The sequence below is a fragment of the Oncorhynchus gorbuscha genome, linkage group LG12 (genome assembly GCF_021184085.1).
Source record: "Oncorhynchus gorbuscha isolate QuinsamMale2020 ecotype Even-year linkage group LG12, OgorEven_v1.0, whole genome shotgun sequence".
In the NCBI taxonomy this organism is placed as follows: Eukaryota; Metazoa; Chordata; class Actinopteri; order Salmoniformes; family Salmonidae; genus Oncorhynchus; species Oncorhynchus gorbuscha.
The window spans coordinates 66475667-66498343 of NC_060184.1; the positions used below are offsets into that span (position 1 = coordinate 66475667).

General features: G+C 48.6%; 1 protein-coding gene across 2 annotated transcripts in view; it reads left to right on the forward strand.

Moving 5' to 3' along the window:
• The window catches only part of LOC123991256 (contactin-associated protein-like 2), a 358139-nt gene that overhangs the window by 252663 nt on the left and 82799 nt on the right, over positions 1-22677 (forward strand). For both annotated transcript variants that reach the window (XM_046292675.1, XM_046292676.1), the window contains exons 11-15: positions 9773-9935; positions 11678-11784; positions 13998-14117; positions 19010-19125; positions 19486-19570. In XM_046292675.1, the coding sequence (XP_046148631.1) occupies positions 9773-9935; positions 11678-11784; positions 13998-14117; positions 19010-19125; positions 19486-19570 (591 nt within the window). The remainder of the gene's footprint in view (positions 1-9772; positions 9936-11677; positions 11785-13997; positions 14118-19009; positions 19126-19485; positions 19571-22677) is intronic.

The window sequence follows — 22677 nt, forward strand, 5'->3', positions numbered from 1 at the left end:
ACACACACACACACACACTATGGCAGTTGGCCAGGTAGAGGAGAAATATAACTGACAGAAAGCCCCAGACATACTCCAGTGAGATCTAAGATCTGAGATGTGAGATGTGGCCTGATTCCAGAGGGACTTGGCTTCTCTGAAGAGATTGGCTCCATTGGTCCCATTCCATCTGCTCTGGTCCTGGGGGTGGATGTTAGGATGGGACTACTCTGGTCCTGGGGGGTGGATGTTAGGATGGGACTACTCTGGTCCTGGGGGGTGGATGTTAGGATGGGACTACTCTGGTCCTGGGGGTAAATATTAGGATGGGACTCTACTCTGGTCCTAGGGGGAGGGGGTGGATGTAAGGATGGGACTACTCTGGTCCTGGGGGTGGATGTTAGGATGGGACTACTCTGGTCCTGGGGGTGAATATTAGGATGGGACTCTACTCTGGTCCTAAGGGGAGGGGGTGGATGTAAGGATGGGACTACTCTGGTCCTGGGGAGTGGATGTTAGGATGGGACTACTCTGGTCCTGGGGGTAAATATTAGGATGGGACTCTACTCTGGTCCTAGGGGGAGGGGGTGGATGTAAGGATGGGACTACTCTGGTCCTGGGGGTGGATGTTAGGATGGGACTACTCTGGTCCTGGGGGTGAATATTAGGATGGGACTCTACTCTGGTCCTAGGGGGGTGGATGTAAGGATGGGACTACTCTGGTCCTGGGGTGTGAATATTAGGATGGGACTCTACTCTGGTCCTAGGGGAGGGGGTGAATATTAGGATGGGACTACTCTGGTCCTGGGGGTGAATGTTAGGATGGGACTACTCTGGTCAGGGGGTGAATGTTAGGATGGGACTCTACTCTGGTCCTGGGGGGATGGTAGGATTGGACTACTCTGGTCCTGGGGGGATGAATGTTAGGATGGGACTCTACTCTGGTCCTGGGGGGATGAATGTTAGGATGGGACTCTACTCTGGTCCTGGGGGGATGAATGTTAAGATGGGACTACTCTGGTCCTGGGGGTGAATGTTAGGATGGGACTCTACTCTGGTCCTGGGGGTGAATGTTAGGATGGGACTCTACTCTGGTCCTGGGGGTGACTGTTAGGATGGGACTCTACTCTGGTCCTGGGGGTGAATGTTTGGATGGGACTCTACTCTGGTCCTGGGGGTGAATGTTAGGATTGGACTCTACTCTGGTCCTGGGGGGATGAATGTTCGGATGGGACTACTCTGGTCCTGGGGGTGAATGTTAGGATGGGACTATACTCTGGTCCTGGGGGGATGAATGTTAGGATGGGACTACTCTGGTCCTGGGGGTGAATGTTAGGATGGGACTCTACTCTGGTCCTGGGGGGGTTAATGGTAGGATGGGACTACTCTGGTCCTGGGGGGATGAATGTTCGGATGGGACTACTCTGGTCCTGGGGGTGAATGTTAGGATGGGACTCTACTCTGGTCCTGGGGGTGAATGTTTGGATGGGACTCTACTCTGGTCCTGGGGGGTGAATGTTAGGATGGGACTCTACTCTGGTCCTGGGGGGGTGAATGTTAGGATGGGACTCTGCTCTGGTCCTTTGGGGTGGATGTTAGGATGGGACTACTCTGGTCCTGGGGGTGAAAGTTAGGATGGGACTCTACTCTGATCCTGGGGGTGAATGTTAGGATGGGACTCTACTCTGGTCCTGGGGGATGAATCTTAGGATGGGACTCTACTCTGGTCCTGGGGGTGAATGTTAGGATGGGAATCTACTCTGGTCCAGGGGGATGAATGTTAGGATTGGACTCTACTCTGGTCCTGGGGGGATGAATGTTCGGATGGGACTACTCTGGTCCTGGGGGTGAATGTTAGGATGGGACTCTACTCTGGTCCTGGGGGGATGAATGTTAGGATGGGACTACTCTGGTCCTGGGGGTGAATGTTCAGATAGGACTCTGCTCTGGTCCTGGGGGTGAATGTTAGGATAGGACTCTACTCTGGTCCTGGGGGTGAATATTAGGACGGGACTCTACTCTGGTCCTAGGGGAGGGGGTGGATGTAAGGATGGGACTACTCTGGTCCTGGGGGTGGATGTTAGGATGGGACTCTACTCTGGTCCTGGGGGTGAATGTTAGGATTGGACTCTACTCTGGTCCTGGGGGGATGAATGTTCGGATGGGACTACTCTGGTCCTGGGGGTGAATGTTAGGATGGGACTATACTCTGGTCCTGGGGGATGAATGTTAGGATGGGACTACTCTGGTCCTTGGGGGTGAATGTTAGGATGGGACTCTACTCTGGTCCTGGGGGGGTAATGGTAGGATGGGACTACTCTGGTCCTGGGGGATGAATGTTAGGATGGGACTCTACTCTGGTCCTGGGGGATGAATGTTAGGATGGGACTCTACTCTGGTCCTGGGGGGGTTAATGGTAGGATGGGACTACTCTGGTCCTGGGGGGATGAATGTTAGGATGGGATTCTACTCTGGTCCTGGGGGTGGATGTTAGGATGGGACTACTCTGGTCCTGGGGGTGAATATTAGGATGGGACTCTACTCTGGTCCTAGGGGGGGGGGTGGATGTAAGGATGGGACTACTCTGGTCCTGGGGGGTGAATATTAGGATGGGACTCTACTCTGGTCCTAGGGGGGGGGGTGAATATTAGGATGGGACTACTCTGGTCCTGGGGGTGAATGTTAGGATGGGACTACTCTGGTCCTGGGGGTGAATGTTAGGATGGGACTCTACTCTGGTCCTGGGGGGGGGTAGGATTGGACTACTCTGGTCCTGGGGGGATGAATGTTAGGATGGGACTCTACTCTGGTCCTGGGGGGATGAATGTTAGGATGGGACTCTACTCTGGTCCTGGGGGGATGAATGTTAAGATGGGACTACTCTGGTCCTGGGGGTGAATGTTAGGATGGGACTCTACTCTGGTCCTGGGGGTGAATGTTAGGATGGGACTCTACTCTGGTCCTGGGGGGTGACTGTTAGGATGGGACTCTACTCTGGTCCTGGGGGTGAATGTTTGGATGGGACTCTACTCTGGTCCTGGGGGGTGAATGTTAGGATTGGACTCTACTCTGGTCCTGGGGGGGGATGAATGTTCGGATGGGACTACTCTGGTCCTGGGGGTGAATGTTAGGATGGGACTATACTCTGGTCCTGGGGGGATGAATGTTAGGATGGGACTACTCTGGTCCTGGGGGTGAATGTTAGGATGGGACTCTACTCTGGTCCTGGGGGTTAATGGTAGGATGGGACTACTCTGGTCCTGGGGGGATGAATGTTCGGATGGGACTACTCTGGTCCTGGGGGTGAATGTTAGGATGGGACTCTACTCTGGTCCTGGGGGTGAATGTTTGGATGGGACTCTACTCTGGTCCTGGGGGTGAATGTTAGGATGGGACTCTACTCTGGTCCTGGGGGTGAATGTTAGGATGGGACTCTGCTCTGGTCCTTGGGGTGGATGTTAGGATGGGACTACTCTGGTCCTGGGGGTGAATGTTAGGATGGGACTCTACTCTGGTCCTGGGGGTGAATCTTAGGATGGGACTCTACTCTGGTCCTGGGGGTGAATGTTAGGATGGGAATCTACTCTGGTCCAGGGGGATGAATGTTAGGATTGGACTCTACTCTGGTCCTGGGGGGATGAATGTTCGGATGGGACTACTCTGGTCCTGGGGGGTGAATGGTAGGATGGGACTCTACTCTGGTCCTGGGGGGATGAATGTTAGGATGGGACTACTCTGGTCCTGGGGGGTGAATGTTCAGATAGGACTCTGCTCTGGTCCTGGGGGTGGATGTTAGGGGGACTCTACTCTGGTCCTGGGGGTGAATATTAGGATGGGACTCTACTCTGGTCCTAGGGGAGGGGGTGGATGTAAGGATGGGACTCTACTCTGGTCCAGGGGGATGAATGTTAGGATTGGACTCTACTCTGGTCCTGGGGGGATGAATGTTCGGATGGGACTACTCTGGTCCTGGGGGTGAATGGTAGGATGGGACTCTGCTCTGGTCCTGGGGGGTGGATGTTAGGATGGGACTCTACTCTGGTCCTGGGGGTGAATATTAGGATGGGACTCTACTCTGGTCCTAGGGGGAGGGGGTGGATGTAAGGATGGGACTACTCTGGTCCTGGGGGTGGATGTTAGGATGGGACTCTACTCTGGTCCTGGGGGTGAATGTTAGGATGGGACTATACTCTGGTCCTGGGGGATGAATGTTAGGATGGGACTACTCTGGTCCTGGGGGGGTGAATGTTAGGATGGGACTCTACTCTGGTCCTAGGGGGGGGGTGGATGTTAAGGATGGGACTACTCTGGTCCTGGGGGTGGATGTTAGGATGGGACTCTACTCTGGTCCTGGGGGGATGAATGTTAAGATGGGACTACTCTGGTCCTGGGGGGGTAATGGTAGGATGGGACTACTCTGGTCCTGGGGGATGAATGTTAGGATGGGGATTCTACTCTGGTCCTGGGGGGATGAATGTTAGGATGGGACTCTACTCTGGTCCTGTGGGGGATGAATGTTAGCATGGGACTCTACTCTGGTCCTGGGGGATGAATGTTAAGATGGGACTACTCTGGTCCTGGGGGGGGTAATGGTAGGATGGGACTACTCTGGTCCTGGGGGATGAATGTTAGGATGGGATTCTACTCTGGTCCTGGGGGGATGAATGTTAGGATGGGACTCTTCTCTGGTCCTGGGGGTGAATGTTAGGATGGGACTCTACTCTGGTCCTGGAGGGTGAATGTTTGGATGGGACTCTACTCTTGTCCTGGGGGGGGGTGAATGTTAGAATGGGACTCTGCTCTGGTCCTGAGCGGTGAATGTTCAGATGGGACTCTGCTCTGGTCCTGGGGGTGATGTTAGGATAGGACTCTACTCTGGTCCTGGGGGTGAATGTTAGGATGGGAATCTACTCTGGTCCTGGGGGTGAATGTTAGGATGGGACTACTCTGGTCCTGGGTTGAGACTGTTAAGATGGGACTCTACTCTGGTCCTGGGGGTGAATGTCAGGATGGGACTCTACTCTGGTCCTGGGGGTGGAAGTTAGGATGGGACTACTCTGGTCCTGGGGGTGGATGTTAGGATGGGACTACTCTGGTCCTGGGGTGTGAATATTAGGATGGGACTCTACTCTGGTCCTAGCGGGAGGGGGTGGATGTAAGGATGGGACTACTCTGGTCCTGGGGGTGGATGTTAGGATGGGACTCTACTCTGGTCCTGGGGGGATGAATGTTAGGATGGGACTACTCTGGTCCTGGGGGTGAATGTTAGGATGGGACTCTACTCTGGTCCTGGGGGGATGAATGTTAGGATGGGACTACTCTGGTCCTGGGGGTGAATGTTCAGATGGGACTCTGCTCTGGTCCTGGGGGTGGGGGTGAATGTTAGGATGGGACTCTACTCTGGTCCTGGGGGTGAATGTTAGGATGGGACTCTACTCTGGTCCTGGGGGGTGAATGTTAGGATGGGACTCTGCTCTGGTCCTTTGGGGTGGATGTTAGGATGGGACTACTCTGGTCCTGGGGGTGAAAGTTAGGATGGGACTCTACTCTGGTCCTGGGGGGTGAATGTTAGGATGGGACTCTACTCTGGTCCTGGGGGTGAATCTTAGGATGGGCCTCTACTCTGGTCCTGGGGGTGAATGTTAGGATGGGAATCTACTCTGGTCCAGGGGGGATGAATGTTAGGATTGGACTCTACTCTGGTCCTGGGGGGATGAATGTTCGGATGGGACTACTCTGGTCCTGGGGGGTGAATGTTAGGATGGGACTCTACTCTGGTCCTGGGGGGGTTAATGGTAGCATGGGACTACTCTGGTCCTGGGGGGATGAATGTTAGGATGGGACTCTACTCTGGTCCTGGGGGTTGAATGTTAGGATGGGACTCTACTCTGGTCCTGGGGGGGTTAATGGTAGGATGGGACTACTCTGGTCCTGGGGGGATGAATGTTAGGATGGGACTCTACTCTGGTCCTGGGGGGATGAATGTTAGGATGGGACTACTCTGGTCCTGTGGGGGATGAATGTTAGCATGGGACTCTACTCTGGTCCTGGGGGGATGAATGTTAAGATGGGACTACTCTGGTCCTGGGGGGGTTAATGGTAGGATGGGACTACTCTGGTCCTGGGGGATGAATGTTAGGATGGGATTCTACTCTGGTCCTGGGGGGATGAATGTTAGGATGGGACTCTTCTCTGGTCCTGGGGGTGAATGTTAGGTTGGGACTCTACTCTGGTCCTGGAGGGTGAATGTTTGGATGGGACTCTACTCTGGTCCTGGGGGGGTGGGTGAATGTTAGGATGGGACTCTGCTCTGGTCCTGAGCGGTGAATGTTCAGATGGGACTCTGCTCTGGTCCTGGGGGTGAATGTTAGGATAGGACTCTACTCTGGTCCTGGGGGTGAATGTTAGGATGGGAATCTACTCTGGTCCGGGGGGATGAATGTTCGGATGGGACTACTCTGGTCCTGGGTTGAGACTGTTAAGATAGGACTCTACTCTGGTCCTGGGGGTGAATGTCAGGATGGGACTCTACTCTGGTCCTGGGGGTGAATGTTAGGATGGGACTACTCTGGTCCTGGGGGTGGAAGTTAGGATGGGACTACTCAGGTCCTGGGGGTGGATGTTAGGATGGGACTACTCTGGTCCTGGGGTGTGAATATTAGGATGGGACTCTACTCTGGTCCTAGCGGGAGGGGGTGGATGTAAGGATGGGACTACTCTGGTCCTGGGGGTGGATGTTAGGATGGGACTCTACTCTGGTCCTGGGGGTGAATGTTAGGATTGGACTCTACTCTGGTCCTGGGGGGTGAATGTTCGGATGGGACTACTCTGGTCCTGGGGGTGAATGTTAAGATGGGACTATACTCTGGTCCTGGGGGGATGAATGTTAGGATGGGACTACTCTGGTCCTGGGGGTGAATGTTAGGATGGGACTCTACTCTGGTCCTGGGGGGGTTAATGGTAGGATGGGACTACTCTGGTCCTGGGGGGATGAATGTTAGGATGGGACTCTACTCTGGTCCTGGGGGGATGAATGTTAGGATGGGACTCTACTCTGGTCCTGTGGGGGATGAATGTTAGCATGGGACTCTACTCTGGTCCTGGGGGGATGAATGTTAAGATGGGACTACTCTGGTCCTTGGGGTGAATGTTAGGATGGGACTCTACTCTGGTCCTGGGGGAGGGTTAATGGTAGGATGGGACTACTCTGGTCCTGGGGGGATGAATGTTAGGATGGGACTCTACTCTGGTCCTGGGGGGATGAATGTTAGGATGGGACTCTACTCTGGTCCTGTGGGGGATGAATGTTAGCATGGGACTCTACTCTGGTCCTGGGGGGGTGGGTGAATGTTAGGATGGGACTCTGCTCTGGTCCTGAGGGGTGGATGTTAGGATGGGACTCCTCTGGTCCTGGGGGTGAATGTTAGGATGGGACTCTACTTTGGTCCTGGGGGTAATTGTTATGATTGGACTCTACTCTGGTCCTGGGGGGATGAATGTTCGGATGGGACTACTCTGGTCCTGGGGGGTGAATGTTAGGATGGGACTCTACTCTGGTCCTGGAGGGTGAATGTTTGGATGGGACTACTCTGGTCCTGGGGGGTGGATGTTAGGATGGGACTACTCTGGTCCTGGCGGGTGGATGTTAGGATGGGACTACTCTGGTCCTGGGGGGGATGAATGTTAGGATGGGACTCTGCTCTGGTCCTGGGAGTGGATGTTAGGATGGGACTCTGCTCTGGTCCTGTGGGGTGGATGTTAGGATGGGACTACTCTGGTCCTGGGGGTGAATGTTAGGATGGGCTCTACTCTGGTCCTGGGGGTGAATGTTAGTATGGGACTCTACTCTGGTCCTGGGGGGCTTTTAGGATGGGACTCTACTCTTGTCCAGGGGGAATGAATGTTAGGATGGGACTCTGCTCTGGTCCTGGGGGTGAATGTTCGGATGGGACTCTGCTCTTGTCCTGGGGGTGAATGTTAGGATAGGACTCTACTCTGGTTGTGGGGGTGAATGTTAGGATGGGAATCTAGTATGGTCCAGGGGGGTGAATGTTAGTATTGGACTCTACTCTGGTCCTGGGAGGGAAGAATGTTAGTATGGGACTACTCTGGTCCTGGGGGTGAATGTTCGGATGGGACTCTGCTCTGGTCCTGCGGGGTCCTGGGGGTGGATTTTAGAATGGGACTCTGCTCTGGTCCTGGGGGGGGTGAATGTTCGGATGGGACTACTCTGGTCCTGGGGGTGAATGTTAGGATGGGACTCTACTCTGGTCCTGGGGGGATGAATGTTAGGATGGGACTACTCTGGTCCTGGGGGATGAATCTTAGGATGAGACTCTACTCTGGTCCTGGGGGGTGGGTGAATGTTAGGATGGGACTCTGCTCTGGTCCTGAGGGGTGAATGTTCAGATGGGACTCTGCTCTGGTCCTGGGGGTGAATGTTAGGATAGGACTCTACTCTGGTCCTGGGGGTGAATGTTAGGATGGGAATCTACTCTGGTCCGGGGGGTGAATGTTCGGATGGGACTACTCTGGTCCTGGGTTGAGACTGTTAAGATAGGACTCTACTCTGGTCCTGGGGGTGAATGTCAGGATGGGACTCTACTCTGGTCCTGGGGGTGAATGTTAGGATTGGACTACTCTGGTCCTGGGGGTGGATGTTAGGATTGGACTACTCTGGTCCTGGGGGGTGGATGTTAGGATTGGACTACTCTGGTCCTGGGGGTGGATGTTAGGATTGGACTACTCTGGTCCTGGGGGTGGATGTTAGGATGGGACTACTCTGGTCCTGGGGGTGGATGTTAGGATGGGACTACTCTGGTCCTGGGGGGTGGATGTTTGGATGGGACTACTCTGGTCCCGGGGATGGATGTTTGGATGGGACTCTGCTCTGGTCCTGGGGGTGGATGTTTGGATGGGACTCTGCTCTGGTCCTGGGGGGTGGATGTTTGGATGGGACTCTGCTCTGGTCCTGGGGGGTGGATGTTTGGATGGGACTCTGCTCTGGTCCTGGGGGGTGGATGTTTGGATGGGACTCTGCTCTGGTCCTGGGGGGTGGATGTTAGGATGGGACTCTACTCTGGTCCTGGGGGGTGGATGTTAGGATGGGACTCTGCTCTGGTCCTGGATGTCTGCTCTGATGCTGCATGTCAGCGGGGAATCTGATTCAAGGCTGATGGAGCCCACTGGGAATGTAGAACCAGAACCAGTACCAATGAGGCTGCCCCTCTCCCTTCCTTTCTAGCTTTCTTTCTATATATTCCCTCTAGCTTTCTCTTTATGTATTCTCTCTTTCTTTCTTTCTTTTTCTCTGTCATTCTTTTCTCTCTCTGTCTCTCTCTGTCGCTCTCTCTCTCTTTCTTTCTCTCTTTCTTTCTGTCTTTGGTAGGCAGTAAGAGGCAGGGGTGGAGACAGTTGAGACAGATGGTGGTGACTTGAGAAACTTTTGGAAGAAATCCCATACACAAAATGAGTGCTGAAAACACACACACACACACACAATCACACACACCTAGACAGGTTTGCCTCAATAGTAAGTCATGTAGTGCGATGGCCATGAGGTTGATTGACATCATGTCTGACAGACTGTTACACTTTAATGATGGAGATGTCCTCTGTGTTTTATAGCTCTTCCTTTCTCCCCCTCTGCTCCCTCTCGCTCTCTTTCTCCCCCATCGCCTCTCCTCTCTCTCTCAACCCCACACGCTCACCCTCTCTTTCTATCCCCTCTCTTTCTCTTTCTCCTCTCTCTCTCTCTCTCTCTCTCTCTCTCTCGCATCTTTCTCTCTCTCAGGGTACTTCCTGCCTACCTTAGCCCCACCCACCCAGAAGTCGTTTCAGGGCTGCATGCAGGCAATTCTATTGGACGATCAGCCGGCTGATATGCATGCCGTGGAGAAAGGCATTGTGGGAGCATTTGAGAACGTCAGCTTAGACATGTGTGCCATTATAGACAGGTAAGAGACCCAAACAAACACATAAGATCTTTGGTGTGTACGTTTACTTTTCAAATGTTTGATGTTTGAACTAATAATGAGGTCAGAGAGCTTATGGTCACTAGAGATATATATATATTTATTAATATTTCTCCAGACGAATACTTTGTATTGTACTTTTGATTGCAGGTGGCCCGCATTTTCTCAGTCATATAAATATGAAATCTCTCTCTCGGATCAATGCATCTCTGTGATGCTGAAGCTGTTACATTAAACTTTGACAACAGTTTTTGTTAATTGCATACATTTATTGAATTGATAGAATGAACGCACCAATAGTATATAATACAATATCTGACTTTGGAGAGGTTGGTGTCATTCCTTACATTTTTTTTAAGGTTAACATTTGCGATACGTTGGGTTGTGGAGACCACTGGTTACAGAAGCATCACTGCCGTATTTGCACTGAGACACAAAAAGACATGGAAAAGCATCCTTTATTTCTCATTGTTTACCTAAACATGGTCAGCACAACATACAGCACACACAGAGATCAGTGTCGGTCATTGTACAAACACAAACCGATGCTTTCCTTGCTGTACAAAGAAGAGCTTGGCTTCGGGACGATTCAGAAAAAGGTATTGTCTTGATTTAGATGTTTAATTCTTGCTTTCATGTCTCCTTTGTTCCAAGGTCCCTCCACCTCCTCACCATGGTAAAAACACTCTATTCTTACAGCTGCAGAATTGGTCCGCTTTAGATTTAAAAGGCCAAGCTCTCTCTCTCTCTCTCTCTCTCTCTCTCTCTCTCTCTCTCTCTCTCTCTCTCTCTCTCTCTCTCTCTCTCTCTCTCTCTGTCTGTCTCTCTCACCCCTTCTGGTCTGTCTGTCTGTCTGTCTGTCTGTCTGTCTGTCTGTCTGTCTGTCTGTCTGTCTGTCTGTCTGTCTGTCTGTCTGTCTGTCTGTCTGTCTGTCTGTCTGTCTGTCTGTCTGTCTGTCTGTCTGTCTGTCTGTCTGTCTGTCTTCCACCCCTTCTGTTCTCTCTTACTCTCCTTCAATCTCTCCCTCTTTCCCTGTCACCCACACGTTCCTCTCTCTCACACATACACATGCACATACACATACACGTGTGTGTGTCTGTACTGAGTAGGGAATTATCCAGCCTTGATTTAACACCAGTTTCGTAATGCGATTGTGAGTTGAGAGCACTGATATTCTTGTCTTTATCCATAGCGGGAATGCTATTTTTCCGCTTGGATACCCCAAGGTACGGAGAATGTTTCAGAGGCTCCAATAGCTGCAATACTTCACTGTCTTTTCTAGCCGACTTCCTCTAAGTGTTATAAAGCCCCTTTTCATCTGAGTGAACAGCGTTGGAGGGGGTTTGATCACTTTGCTTTCTTTTCAAGTGGCAAGCTTCTGTTTTGTCCTCCCTGGATTCTAAAGCAGGAATTTACATTCTGATACAGGAGGCCAGTGTATGTCTGGAGGATGTTTATGAAAGCTAACCCTGGGGCAGTAACACTTTTGACTGAAGCCTGGGGACATTTCATTCAGCTCACACATCAAAACATGTTTCTGTTGGAAATAAATTAATATCAATGTTTTTGAGGGAAACGTATAATGGCATAGGAAATAGTCTATGGTGAATACCAAAAAATTGAAAAATACTGAGTGAATATTTATTTTTCTCTCTCCATCTCTCTCTTTCCCTATCCCACCTCTCTCCCCCATCCTCCCTCCCCCTTTCCACCTTTCTCTCTAGGTGTATGCCTAACCATTGTGAGCATGGAGGCAGGTGTAAACAGACCTGGGACAGGTTTAGCTGCACATGCGATGGAACCGGATACACTGGAGCCACCTGCCACACTTGTGAGTGTCTGTGTGTCTATATGTGAGTGTGTGTTTGTTTCTGTGTGTGTATGAGTGTGTGTGCGTGAGTGTGTGTGTGTGTATGCATGAGTGTTAGTGTGTGTGTGTGTGTGTGTGTGTGTGTGTGTGTGTGTGTGTGTGTGTGTGTGTGTGTGTGTGTGTGTGTGTGTGTGTGTGTGTGTGTGTGTGTGTGTGTGTGTGTGTGTGTGTGTGTGTGTGTGTGTGTTAGCGTGTGTGTGTGTGTGTGTGCGTTAGTGATTGTGTGTGTGTGTTTGAGTGTGTACCTGCATGAGTGTGTGTCTGTGTGTGCGTGAGTAAGTGTGTGTGTGTGAGTGTCTGTGTGTACATGAGTTTGTGTGTGTGTGTGTGTGTGTGTGTGTGTGTGTGTGTGTGTGTGTGTGTGTGTGTGTGTGTGTGTGTGTGTGTGTGTGTGTGTGTGTGTGTGTGTGTGTGTGTGTGTGTGTGTGTGTGTGTGTGTGTGTGTGTGTGTGTGAGTGTTAGCGTGTGTGTGTGTGTGTGTGTGCGTGAGTATGTAAGTGTGTGTGAGTGTGTGTGTGTGTGTGTGCGTGTGCATGTGCATGTGTGTGTGTGTGTGTGATTGTTTGTGTGTGTTTACGTGCGTGAGTGTGTGTGTGTGTGTATGCGTGAGTGAGTGTATAATTGCGTGAGTGTGTGTGTGAGTGTGTACTTGTGAAAGTGAGTGAGTGAGTGAGTGAGTGAGTGAGTGAGTGAGTGTGAGTGAGTGAGTGAGTGAGTGAGTGAGTGAGTGAGTGAGTGAGTGAGTGAGTGAGTGTGTGTGAGTGTGTGTGAGTGTGTGTGTGTGTGTGTGTGTGTGTGTGTGTGTGTGTGTGTGTGTGTGTGTGTGTGTGTGTGTGTGTGTGTGTGTGTGTGTGTGTGTGTGTGTGTGTGTGAGTGTGTGTGTGTGTGAGTGTGTGTTTTCTGATTTCTGAAGGACAGATGATAAATTACATTTCTGGAAGTGTGAATAAAGGGAACTACATTAAGTAATGTGATGTAACTTTACTAGCAGGCAATTTCACAGTGGCTTCTTTCACTCTGCACCCAAATACTGACTCTGTCACTCTGCACCCAAATACTGACTCTGTCACTCTGCACACACACACACACACACACACACACACACACACACACACACACACACACACACACACACACACACACACACACACACACACACACACACACACACACACACACACACACACACACACACACACACACACAAACTGACCCACACACACAAACTCACATACACATAAACTCACGCACGCACATACACACACACACACAAAAACAAAAACTCTCACGTGCACACACACAAGTACACACTCACACACACACTCACGCAATTATACACTCGCTCACGCACACACACACACACACACACACACACACACACACACACACACACACACACACACACACACACATACACACACACACACACACACGTAAAACACACACACACACACTCATGCAGGTAAACACACACAAACAATCACACACACACATGCACACACACACACACTCACACACACTTACATTCTCACCCACACACACACACGTTAACACTCACACACACTCACATACACTCACTCACTCACACACTCACACACACACACACACACACACACACACACACACACACACACACACACACACACACACACACACACACACACACACACACACACACACACACACACACACACACACACACACACACACACACACACTCACACACACACACACTCACACTCACTCACACACTCACACTCACACTCACTCACTCACACACTCACTCACTCACTCACTCACTCACTCACTCACTCACTCACACTCACTCACTCACACACACACACATACACTCACACTCACACTCACACTCACACACTCACACTCACTCACTCACACACTCACTCACACACTCACACTCACACTCACTCACTCACTCACTCACTCACTCACTCACTCACTCACTCACTCACTCACTCACTCACTCACTCACTCACACTCACTCACTCACACACACACACACACACACACACACACACACACACACAGAGCTGATCTCCACGGTGCTGACTGGGTACATCAACACTCAATGCATTACTGTCTCTTTTTCTCTCTCCACCCTCTCTCTCCTACTTTCCCATCCTCCCTCCCCCCCCCCTCTCTCTCTCTCTCTCTAGCGGTGTTTGAACAGAGTTGTGAGGCGTATAAACACCTGGGAAGATCTTCAGACACATACTGGATAGATCCGGATGGGAGTGGGCCACTCGGACCTTTCAAAGTCAACTGCAACATGACAGGTGTGTTCGTGTGAACGGATGAGTTAATATTTCAATAACCGAACGGATTACAATAAGGGCTTTAAGTCCATTGCCAAACAGTGAACAACATTTATTTGCGAACACACCCACATTTTTCAACTTTATTATTAGAAGTCGTTCCCTGCCTTGCAACCTGAAAGGTAAAGAGACCAAAGGATTACAAAAAGAAAGTTCTGTACATTGTAAAAATGTAGTCCTCTAACTCCTTCAATAAACCATGAAAGAACAGAGGCCAGACAGACAGAGAGCACGGTGAGTTTTCTATTCCAGTCCAGGTGTGACCCCAAGGACCTGAGAGATGACAAGATGCCCTCGCTTCTTTTCTCCTCCTAGACCATCTTAACCTGTTCGTTGCCAAGGCAACCCGGTTCTGCGGATACAGCCTTTAACATTTATCTGTAACCACCAAAACACACACATACGTAGACACATGTAAACACACACACACTTGACTTGACCATACAGTGGGGCAAAAAAGTATTTAGTCAGCCACCAATTGTGCAAGTTCTCCCACTTAAAAAGATGAGAGAGGCCTGTAATTTTCATCATAGGTACACTTAAACTATGACAGACAAAATGAGAAAAAAAATCCAGAAAATCACATTGTAGGATTTTTAATGAATTTATTTGCAAATTATGGTGGAAAATAAGTATTTGGTCACCTACAAACAAGCAAGATTTCTGGCTCTCACAGACCTGTAACTTCTTCTTTAAGAGGCTCCTCTGTCCTCCACTCGTTACCTGTATTAATGACACCTATTTGAACTTGTTATCAGTATAAAAGACACCAGTCCACAACCTCAAACAGTCACACTCCAAACTCCACTGTGGCCAAGACCAAACAGCTGTCAAAGGACACCAGAAACAAAATTGTAGACCTGCACCAGGCTGGGAAGACTGAATCTGCAATAGGTAAGCAGCTTGGTTTGAAGAAATCAATTGTGGGAGCAATTATTAGGAAATGGAAGACATACAAGACCACTGATAATCTCCCTCGAATGACCTGCAGAGAGCTGGGACCAAAGTAACAAAGCCTACCATCAGTAACACACTACGCCGCCAGGAACTCAAATCCTGCAGTGCGAGACGTGTCCCCCTGCTTTAGCCAGTACATGTCCAGGCCCGTCTGAAGTTTGCTAGAGAGCATTTGGATGATCCAGAAGAAGATTGGAAGAATGTCATATGGTCAGATGAAACCAAAATATAACTTTTTGGTAAAAACTCAACTCGTTGTGTTTGGAGGACAAAGAATGCTGATTTGCATCCAAAGAACACCATACCTATGTGAAGCATGGGGGTGGAAACATCATGCTTTTGGGCTGTTTTTCTGCAAAGGGACCAGGACGACTGATCCGTGTAAAGGAAAGAATGAATGGGGCCATGTAAGATGAAACGTGGCTGGGTCTTTCAGCATGACAATGATCCCAAACACACCGCCTGGGCAATGAAGGAGTGGCTTCATAAGAAGCATTTCAAGGTCCTGGAGTGGCCTAGCCAGTCTCCAGATCTCAACCCCATAGAAAATCTTTGGAGGGAGTTGAAAGTCTGTGTTGCCCAGCAACAGCACCAAAACATCACTGCTCTAGAGGAGATCTGCATGGAGGAATGGGCCAAAATACCAGCAACCGTGTGTGAAAACCTTGTGAACACTTACAGAAAACATTTGACCTCTGTCATTGCCAACAAAGGGTATATAACAAAGTATTGAGATAAACTTTTGTTATTGACCAAATACTTATTTTCCACCATAATTGGCAAATAAATTCATTAAAAATCCAACAATGTGATTTTCTGGATTTGTTTTGTCATTTTGTCTGTCATAGTTGAAGTGTACCTAAGATGAAAATTATAGACTTCTCTCATCTTTTTAAGTGGGAGAACTTGCACAATTGGTGGCTGACTAAATACTTTTTTGCCCCACTGTATATCAGATCAACCACGGCACCACAGCTTCTCATATTATAAGAATACAGTACCTTCACAAAGTATTCACACCACTTTACTTTTTCCTAATTTTTTTGCGTTACAACCTGAATTTTAAATGGATTAAATTGAGATTGTTTTTCACTGGCCTACACACAACACCCTATAATGTCAAAGTGAAATTGTGTTGAAATATATTGAGACAATAAGTATTCAACCCTTTTGTTGTGAATTTCAAACACAGATTCAACCACAAAAAACAGAAAAGCTTTCCAATGCCTTGCAAAGAAGGGTGGAGTTATTAATTACACTTAGGATGGTGTATCAATACACCCAGTCACTACAAAGATGCAGGCGTCCTTCCTAACTCAGATGCCGGAGAGGAAAGAAATCACTCAGGGATTTCACCATGATGCCAATGATGACTTTAAAACAGTTTAATGGCTGTGATGGAAGAAAACTGAGGATGGATCAACTACATTGTAGTTCCTCCACAATACTAACCTAAATGACAGAGTGAAAAGATGGAAGCCTGTACAGAATAAAACATATTCCAAGCATGCATCCTGTTTGCAATAAGGCACTAAAGTAAAACTGCAAAAAATGTGGCAAAGAAATAAACGTCCAGATAAAAATGTTCAAAAATGTCCTGAATACAAAGCAGTGATCCAACACATCACTGAGTACCACTCTTCACATTTTCTAGCAAAGTGTTGCTGCATCATGTTATGGGTATGCTTGTCATCAGCAAGGACTTGTGATGGGTTTTTTTTGGATAAAAGGAAACGGGAATAGAGCTAAACACAGGCCAAATCCTAGAGGAAAACCTGGTTGAGTCTGCTTTCCAACAGACACAAATTCACAAACAGACACAAATGTACCTTTCGGCAGGACAATAACCTAAAGCACAAGGCCAAATCTACACTGGAGTTGCTTACCAACACGACATTGAATGTTCCTGACTGGCCTAATTATAGTTTTGACTTAAGTCAAATAAAAAATATATGGCAAGACTTGAAAATGGCTGTCAACATCCAACTTGACAGAGCTTGAGGAATTTAAAAAATAATAATGTGAAAATATTATATAATCCAGGTGGGGAACTTACACAGAAAGACTCACAGCTGTAATCATCACTCTTAGAGACTTACCCAGGAAGACACAGCTGTAATCACTCTTAGAGACTTACCCAGAAAGACTTACAGCTGTAATCACTCTTAGAGACTTACCCAGGAAGACACAGCTGTAATCACTCTTAGAGACTTACCCTGAAAGAATCACAGCTGTAATCACTATTAGAGACTTACCCAGAAAGACTCACAGCTGTAAGCACTCTTAGAGACTTACCCAGAAAGACTCACAGCTGTAATCACTCTTAGAGACTTACACAGAAAGACTCACAGCTGTAATCACTCTTAGAGACTTACCCAGGAAGACACAGCTGTAATCACTCTTAGAGACTTACCCAGAAAGACTCACAGCTACCCCCCCCCCCTTAAAAGATTTAGATGCACTATTGTAAAGTGGCTGTTCCACTGGATGTCATAAGGTGAATGCACCAATTTGTAAGTCGCTCTGGATAAGAGCGTCTGCTAAATGACTTAAATGTAAATGTAAATGTAAATCACTCTTAGAGACTTACCCAGGAAGACACAGCTGTAATCACTCTTAGAGACTTACCCAGAAAGACTCACAGCTGTAATCACTCTTAGAGACTTACCCAGAAAGACTCACAGCTGTAATCACTCTTAGAGACTTACCCGGGAAGACTCACAGCTGTAATCACTCTTAGAGACTTACCCAGAAAGACTCACAGCTGTAATCACTCTTAGAGACTTACCCAGAAAGACTCACAGCTGTAATCAATCTTAGAGACGTACCCAGAAAGACTCACAGCTGTAATCACTCTTAGAGACTTACCCAGAAAGACTCACAGCTGTAATCACTCTTAGAGACTTACCCAGAAAGACTCACAGCTGTAATCACTCTTAGAGACTTACCCAGAAAGACTCACAGCTGTAATCAATCTTAGAGACTTACCCAGAAAGACTCACAGCTGTAATCAATCTTAGAGACTTACCCAGAAAGACTCACAGCTGTAATCACTCTTAGAGACTTAACCAGAAATACTCACAGCTGTAATCACTCTTAGAGACTTACCCAGAAAGACTCACAGCTGTTATCACTCTTAGAGACTTACCCAGAAAGACTCACAGCTGTAATCAATCTTAGAGACTTACCCAGAAAGACTCACAGCTGTAATCAATCTTAGAGACTTACCCAGAAAGACTCACAGCTGTAATCACTCTTAGAGACTTACCCAGAAAGACTCATCACTCTTAGATACTTAACCAGAAATACTCACAGCTGTAATCACTCTTAGAGACTTACCCAGAAAGACTCACAGCTGTTATCACTCTTAGAGACTTACCCAGAAAGACTCACAGCTGTAATCACTCTTAGAGACTTACCCAGAAAGACTCACAGCTGTAATCACTCTTAGAGACTTACCCAGAAAGACTCACAGCTGTAATCACTCTTAGAGACTTACCCAGAAAGACTCACAGCTGTAATCACTGCCAAAGGTGATTCTAACATGTATTGACTCAGGGGTGGGAATACTTATGTAATTTAGATATTTCAGTATTACATTTTCAATAAATTTGCAAAAAGATTCTGAAAACATTGTTTATTTATTGAATTCTGGCTGTAATATAACAACATGTGGAATAAGTCAAGGGGTATCAATACTTTCTGAAGGCACTGTATATTTTAGGAGCTGTCGTTCAATCAGCTGTGTTAAAGCTAAGCTTTATCTCTCTCTCTTTCCCTCTCTCTTTTTCTCTCTTTTCCTCTCTCTCTCTCTCTCTCTCCCTATCTCTCTTTGTCTCTCTCTCGCTCTATTTTCTCTCACTGTCTGACTCTCTCTCTTTCTTTCTCTCTCTCAGAAGACAAGGTGTGGACTACTGTGGTCAATAATCTACCAGCCCAGACCTCAGTGACCGGCTCTAGCAGAGAGAGACGCACTGTGCTGCAACTCAACTACAGTGCATCTATGGAACAGGTACACACACACACACACACACACACACACACACACACACACACACACACACACACACACACACACACACACACACACACACACACACACACACACACACACACACACACACACACACACACACACACACACACACACACACACACACACACACACACATACTGTGCCATTCGATGACTGTTCATTGTGTCTTTCAGTTAAGTATTTCATCCCACCCTACTCTCTTTTTCTTTCCTGTTAACTCTTTAACTTTGTGGCCATTTTCATTGACTACAGACTTGTTTGTGTGTGTTTTGTGTGTGTGTGTGTGTGACTGGGTCTGTGTGTATACATGCGTGTGCGTGCATGTGTTTGTAACAGGTCACAGCTATTACCACCAGTGCAGAACACTGTGAACAACGCGTGTCGTACAGCTGCCTCATGTCCCGACTGCTCAACACACCCGGTAAAACAGTGTTCTATTAGTCTCTACTGCAGTGTTCTATTAGTCTCTACTGCAGTGTTCTATTAGTCTCTACTGCAGTGTTATTGTCTTCTCTAATGCAGTGTTCTTGTCTTCTCTACTGCAGTGTTCTTGTCTTCTCTATTTGTTCTTCTACTGCTTGGGCTCAACTATCAGTCTGCTGTGTGTTCGTCCTCACTTATGGAGTGGGGTCATCTGGGTAGTGAGAGGGAGTGGTGTTTCTCTCTCCCCCTGTTAGATTGTCACCCCTTTAGACAACCCGCTAATTAACATCTGATTATCCTATCCGTCTTCCTGCACTTTAATGTTCGACAAACCAAGGCTTTTGTTCAAGGTTGCTTCAGTTCTCTGCCCTGCTGGACTCCAAGATGAAATCCAACATTGAAATATTCACTCATGTAATGAAATATGCTCAAGGCCCTGTCTCTCACTGTGTTATTTAAAGAAGAGCCCAGCTGAGGCTGAGGACATCAATGAAATTAGTGGGAGATGAGACATTCAGTGTGTCAGGAAGGAGGAAACTAAAGATTAGATGATGGGAGAGAAGGACTGATACATAATGGCAGTGTGTCAGGAAGAAGCCCTGATACATAATGGCAGTGTGTCAGGAAGAAGCCCTGACACATAATGGCAGTGTGTCAGGAAGAAGGACTGATACATAATGGCAGTGTGTCAGGAAGAAGCCCTGATACATAATGGCAGTGTGTCAGGAAGAAGCCCTGATACATAATGGCAGTGTGTCAGGAAGAAGGACTGATACATAATGCCAGCGTGTCAGGAAGAAGCCCTGATACATAATGGCAGTGTGTCAGGAAGAAGCCCTGATACATAATGGCAGTGTGTCAGGAAGAAGGACTGATACATAATGGCAGTGTGTCAGGAAGAAGCCCTGATACATAATGGCAGTGTGTCAGGAAGAAGGACTGATACATAATGGCAGTGTGTCAGGAAGAAGAACTGATACATAATGGCAGTGTGTCAGGAAGAAGCCCTGACACATAATGGCAGTGTGTCAGGAAGAAGGACTGATACATAATGGCAGTGTGTCAGGAAGAAGCCCTGATACATAATGGCAGTGTGTCAGGAAGAAGCCCTGATACATAATGGCAGTGTGTCAGGAAGAAGCCCTGATACATAATGGCAGTGTGTCAGGAAGAAGGACTGATACATAATGGCAGTGTGTCAGGAAGAAGCCCTGATACATAATGGCAGTGTGTCAGGAAGAAGGACTGATACATAATGGCAGTGTGTCAGGAAGAAGCCCTGATACATAATGGCAGTGTGTCAGGAAGAAGGACTGATACATAATGGCAGTGTGTCAGGAAGAAGGACTGATACATAATGGCAGTGTGTCAGGAAGAAGGACTGATACATAATGGCAGTGTGTCAGGAAGAAGCCCTGATACATAATGGCAGCGTGTCAGGAAGAAGCCCTGATACATAATGCCAGCGTGTCAGGAAGAAGGACTGATACATAATGGCAGTGTGTCAGGAAGAAGCCCTGATACATAATGGCAGTGTGTCAGGAAGAAGCCCTGATACATAATGGCAGTGTGTCAGGAAGAACGACTGATACATAATGGCAGTGTGTCAGGAAGAAGGACTGATACATCATTTACATTACATTACATTTAAGTCATTTAGCAGACTTTTAAGGGGGGGGGTGAGAAGGATTACTTATCCTATCCTAGGTAATTCCTTAAAGAGGTGGGGTTTCAGGTGTCTCCGGAAGGTGGTGATTGACTCCGCTGTCCTGGCGTCGTGAGGGAGTTTGTTCCACCATTGGGGGGCCAGAGCAGCGAACAGTTTTGACTGGGCTGAGCGGGAACTGTACTTCCTCAGTGGTAGGGAGGCGAGCAGGCCAGAGGTGGATGAACGCAGTGCCCTTGTTTGGGTGTAGGGCCTGATCAGAGCCTGGAGGTACTGAGGTGCCGTTTCCCTCACAGCTCCGTAGGCAAGCACCATGGTCTTGTAGCGGATGCAAGCTTCAACTGGAAGCCAGTGGAGAGAGCGGAGGAGCGGGGTGACGTGAGAGAACTTGGGAAGGTTGAACACCAGACGGGCTGCGGCGTTCTTGATGAGTTGTAGGGGTTTAATGGCACAGGCAGGGAGCCCAGCCAACAGCGAGTTGCAGTAATCCAGACGGGAGATGACAAGTGCCTGGATTAGGACCTGCGCCGCTTCCTGTGTGAGGCAGGGTCGTACTCTGCGGATGTTGTAGAGCATGAACCTACAGGAACGGGCCACCGCCTTGATGTTGGTTGCGAACGACAGGGTGTTGTCCAGGATCACGCCAAGGTTCTTAGCGCTCTGGGAGGAGGACACAGTGGAGTTGTCAACCGTGATGGCGAGATCATGGAACGGGAAGTCCTTCCCCGGGAGGAAGAGCAGCTCCGTCTTGCCGAGGTTCAGCTTGAGGTGGTGATCCGTCATCCACACTGATATGTCTGCCAGACATGCAGAGATGCGATTCGCCACCTGGTCATCAGAAGGGGGAAAGGAGAAGATTAATTGTGTGTCGTCTGCATAGCAATGATAGGAGAGACCATGTGAGGTTATGACAGAGCCAAGTGACTTGGTGTATAGCGAGAATAGGAGAGAGCCTAGAACAAAGCCCTGGGGGACACCAGTGGTGAGAGAGCGTGGTGAGGAGACAGATTCTCGCCACGCCACCTGGTAGGAGCGACCTGTCAGGTAGGATGCAATCCAAGCGTGGGCCGCGCCGGAGATGCCCAACTCGGAGAGGGTGGAGAGGAGGATCTGATGGTTCACAGTATCGAAGGCAGCCGATAGGTCTAGAAGGATGAGAGCAGAGGAGAGAGAGTTAGCTTTAGCAGTGCGGAGCGCCTCCGTGATACAGAGAAGAGCAGTCTCAGTTGAATGACTAGTCTTGAAACCTGACTGATTTGGATCAAGAAGGTCATTCTGAGAGAGAGAAGTCATCTGCAGAGAGGGAGGAGGGGGGGGATTCAGGAGGGAGGAGAAGGTGGCAAAGAGCTTCCTAGGGTTAGAGGCAGATGCTTGAAATTTAGAGTGGTAGAAAGTGGCTTTAGCAGCAGAGACAGAAGAGGAAAATGTAGAGAGGAAGG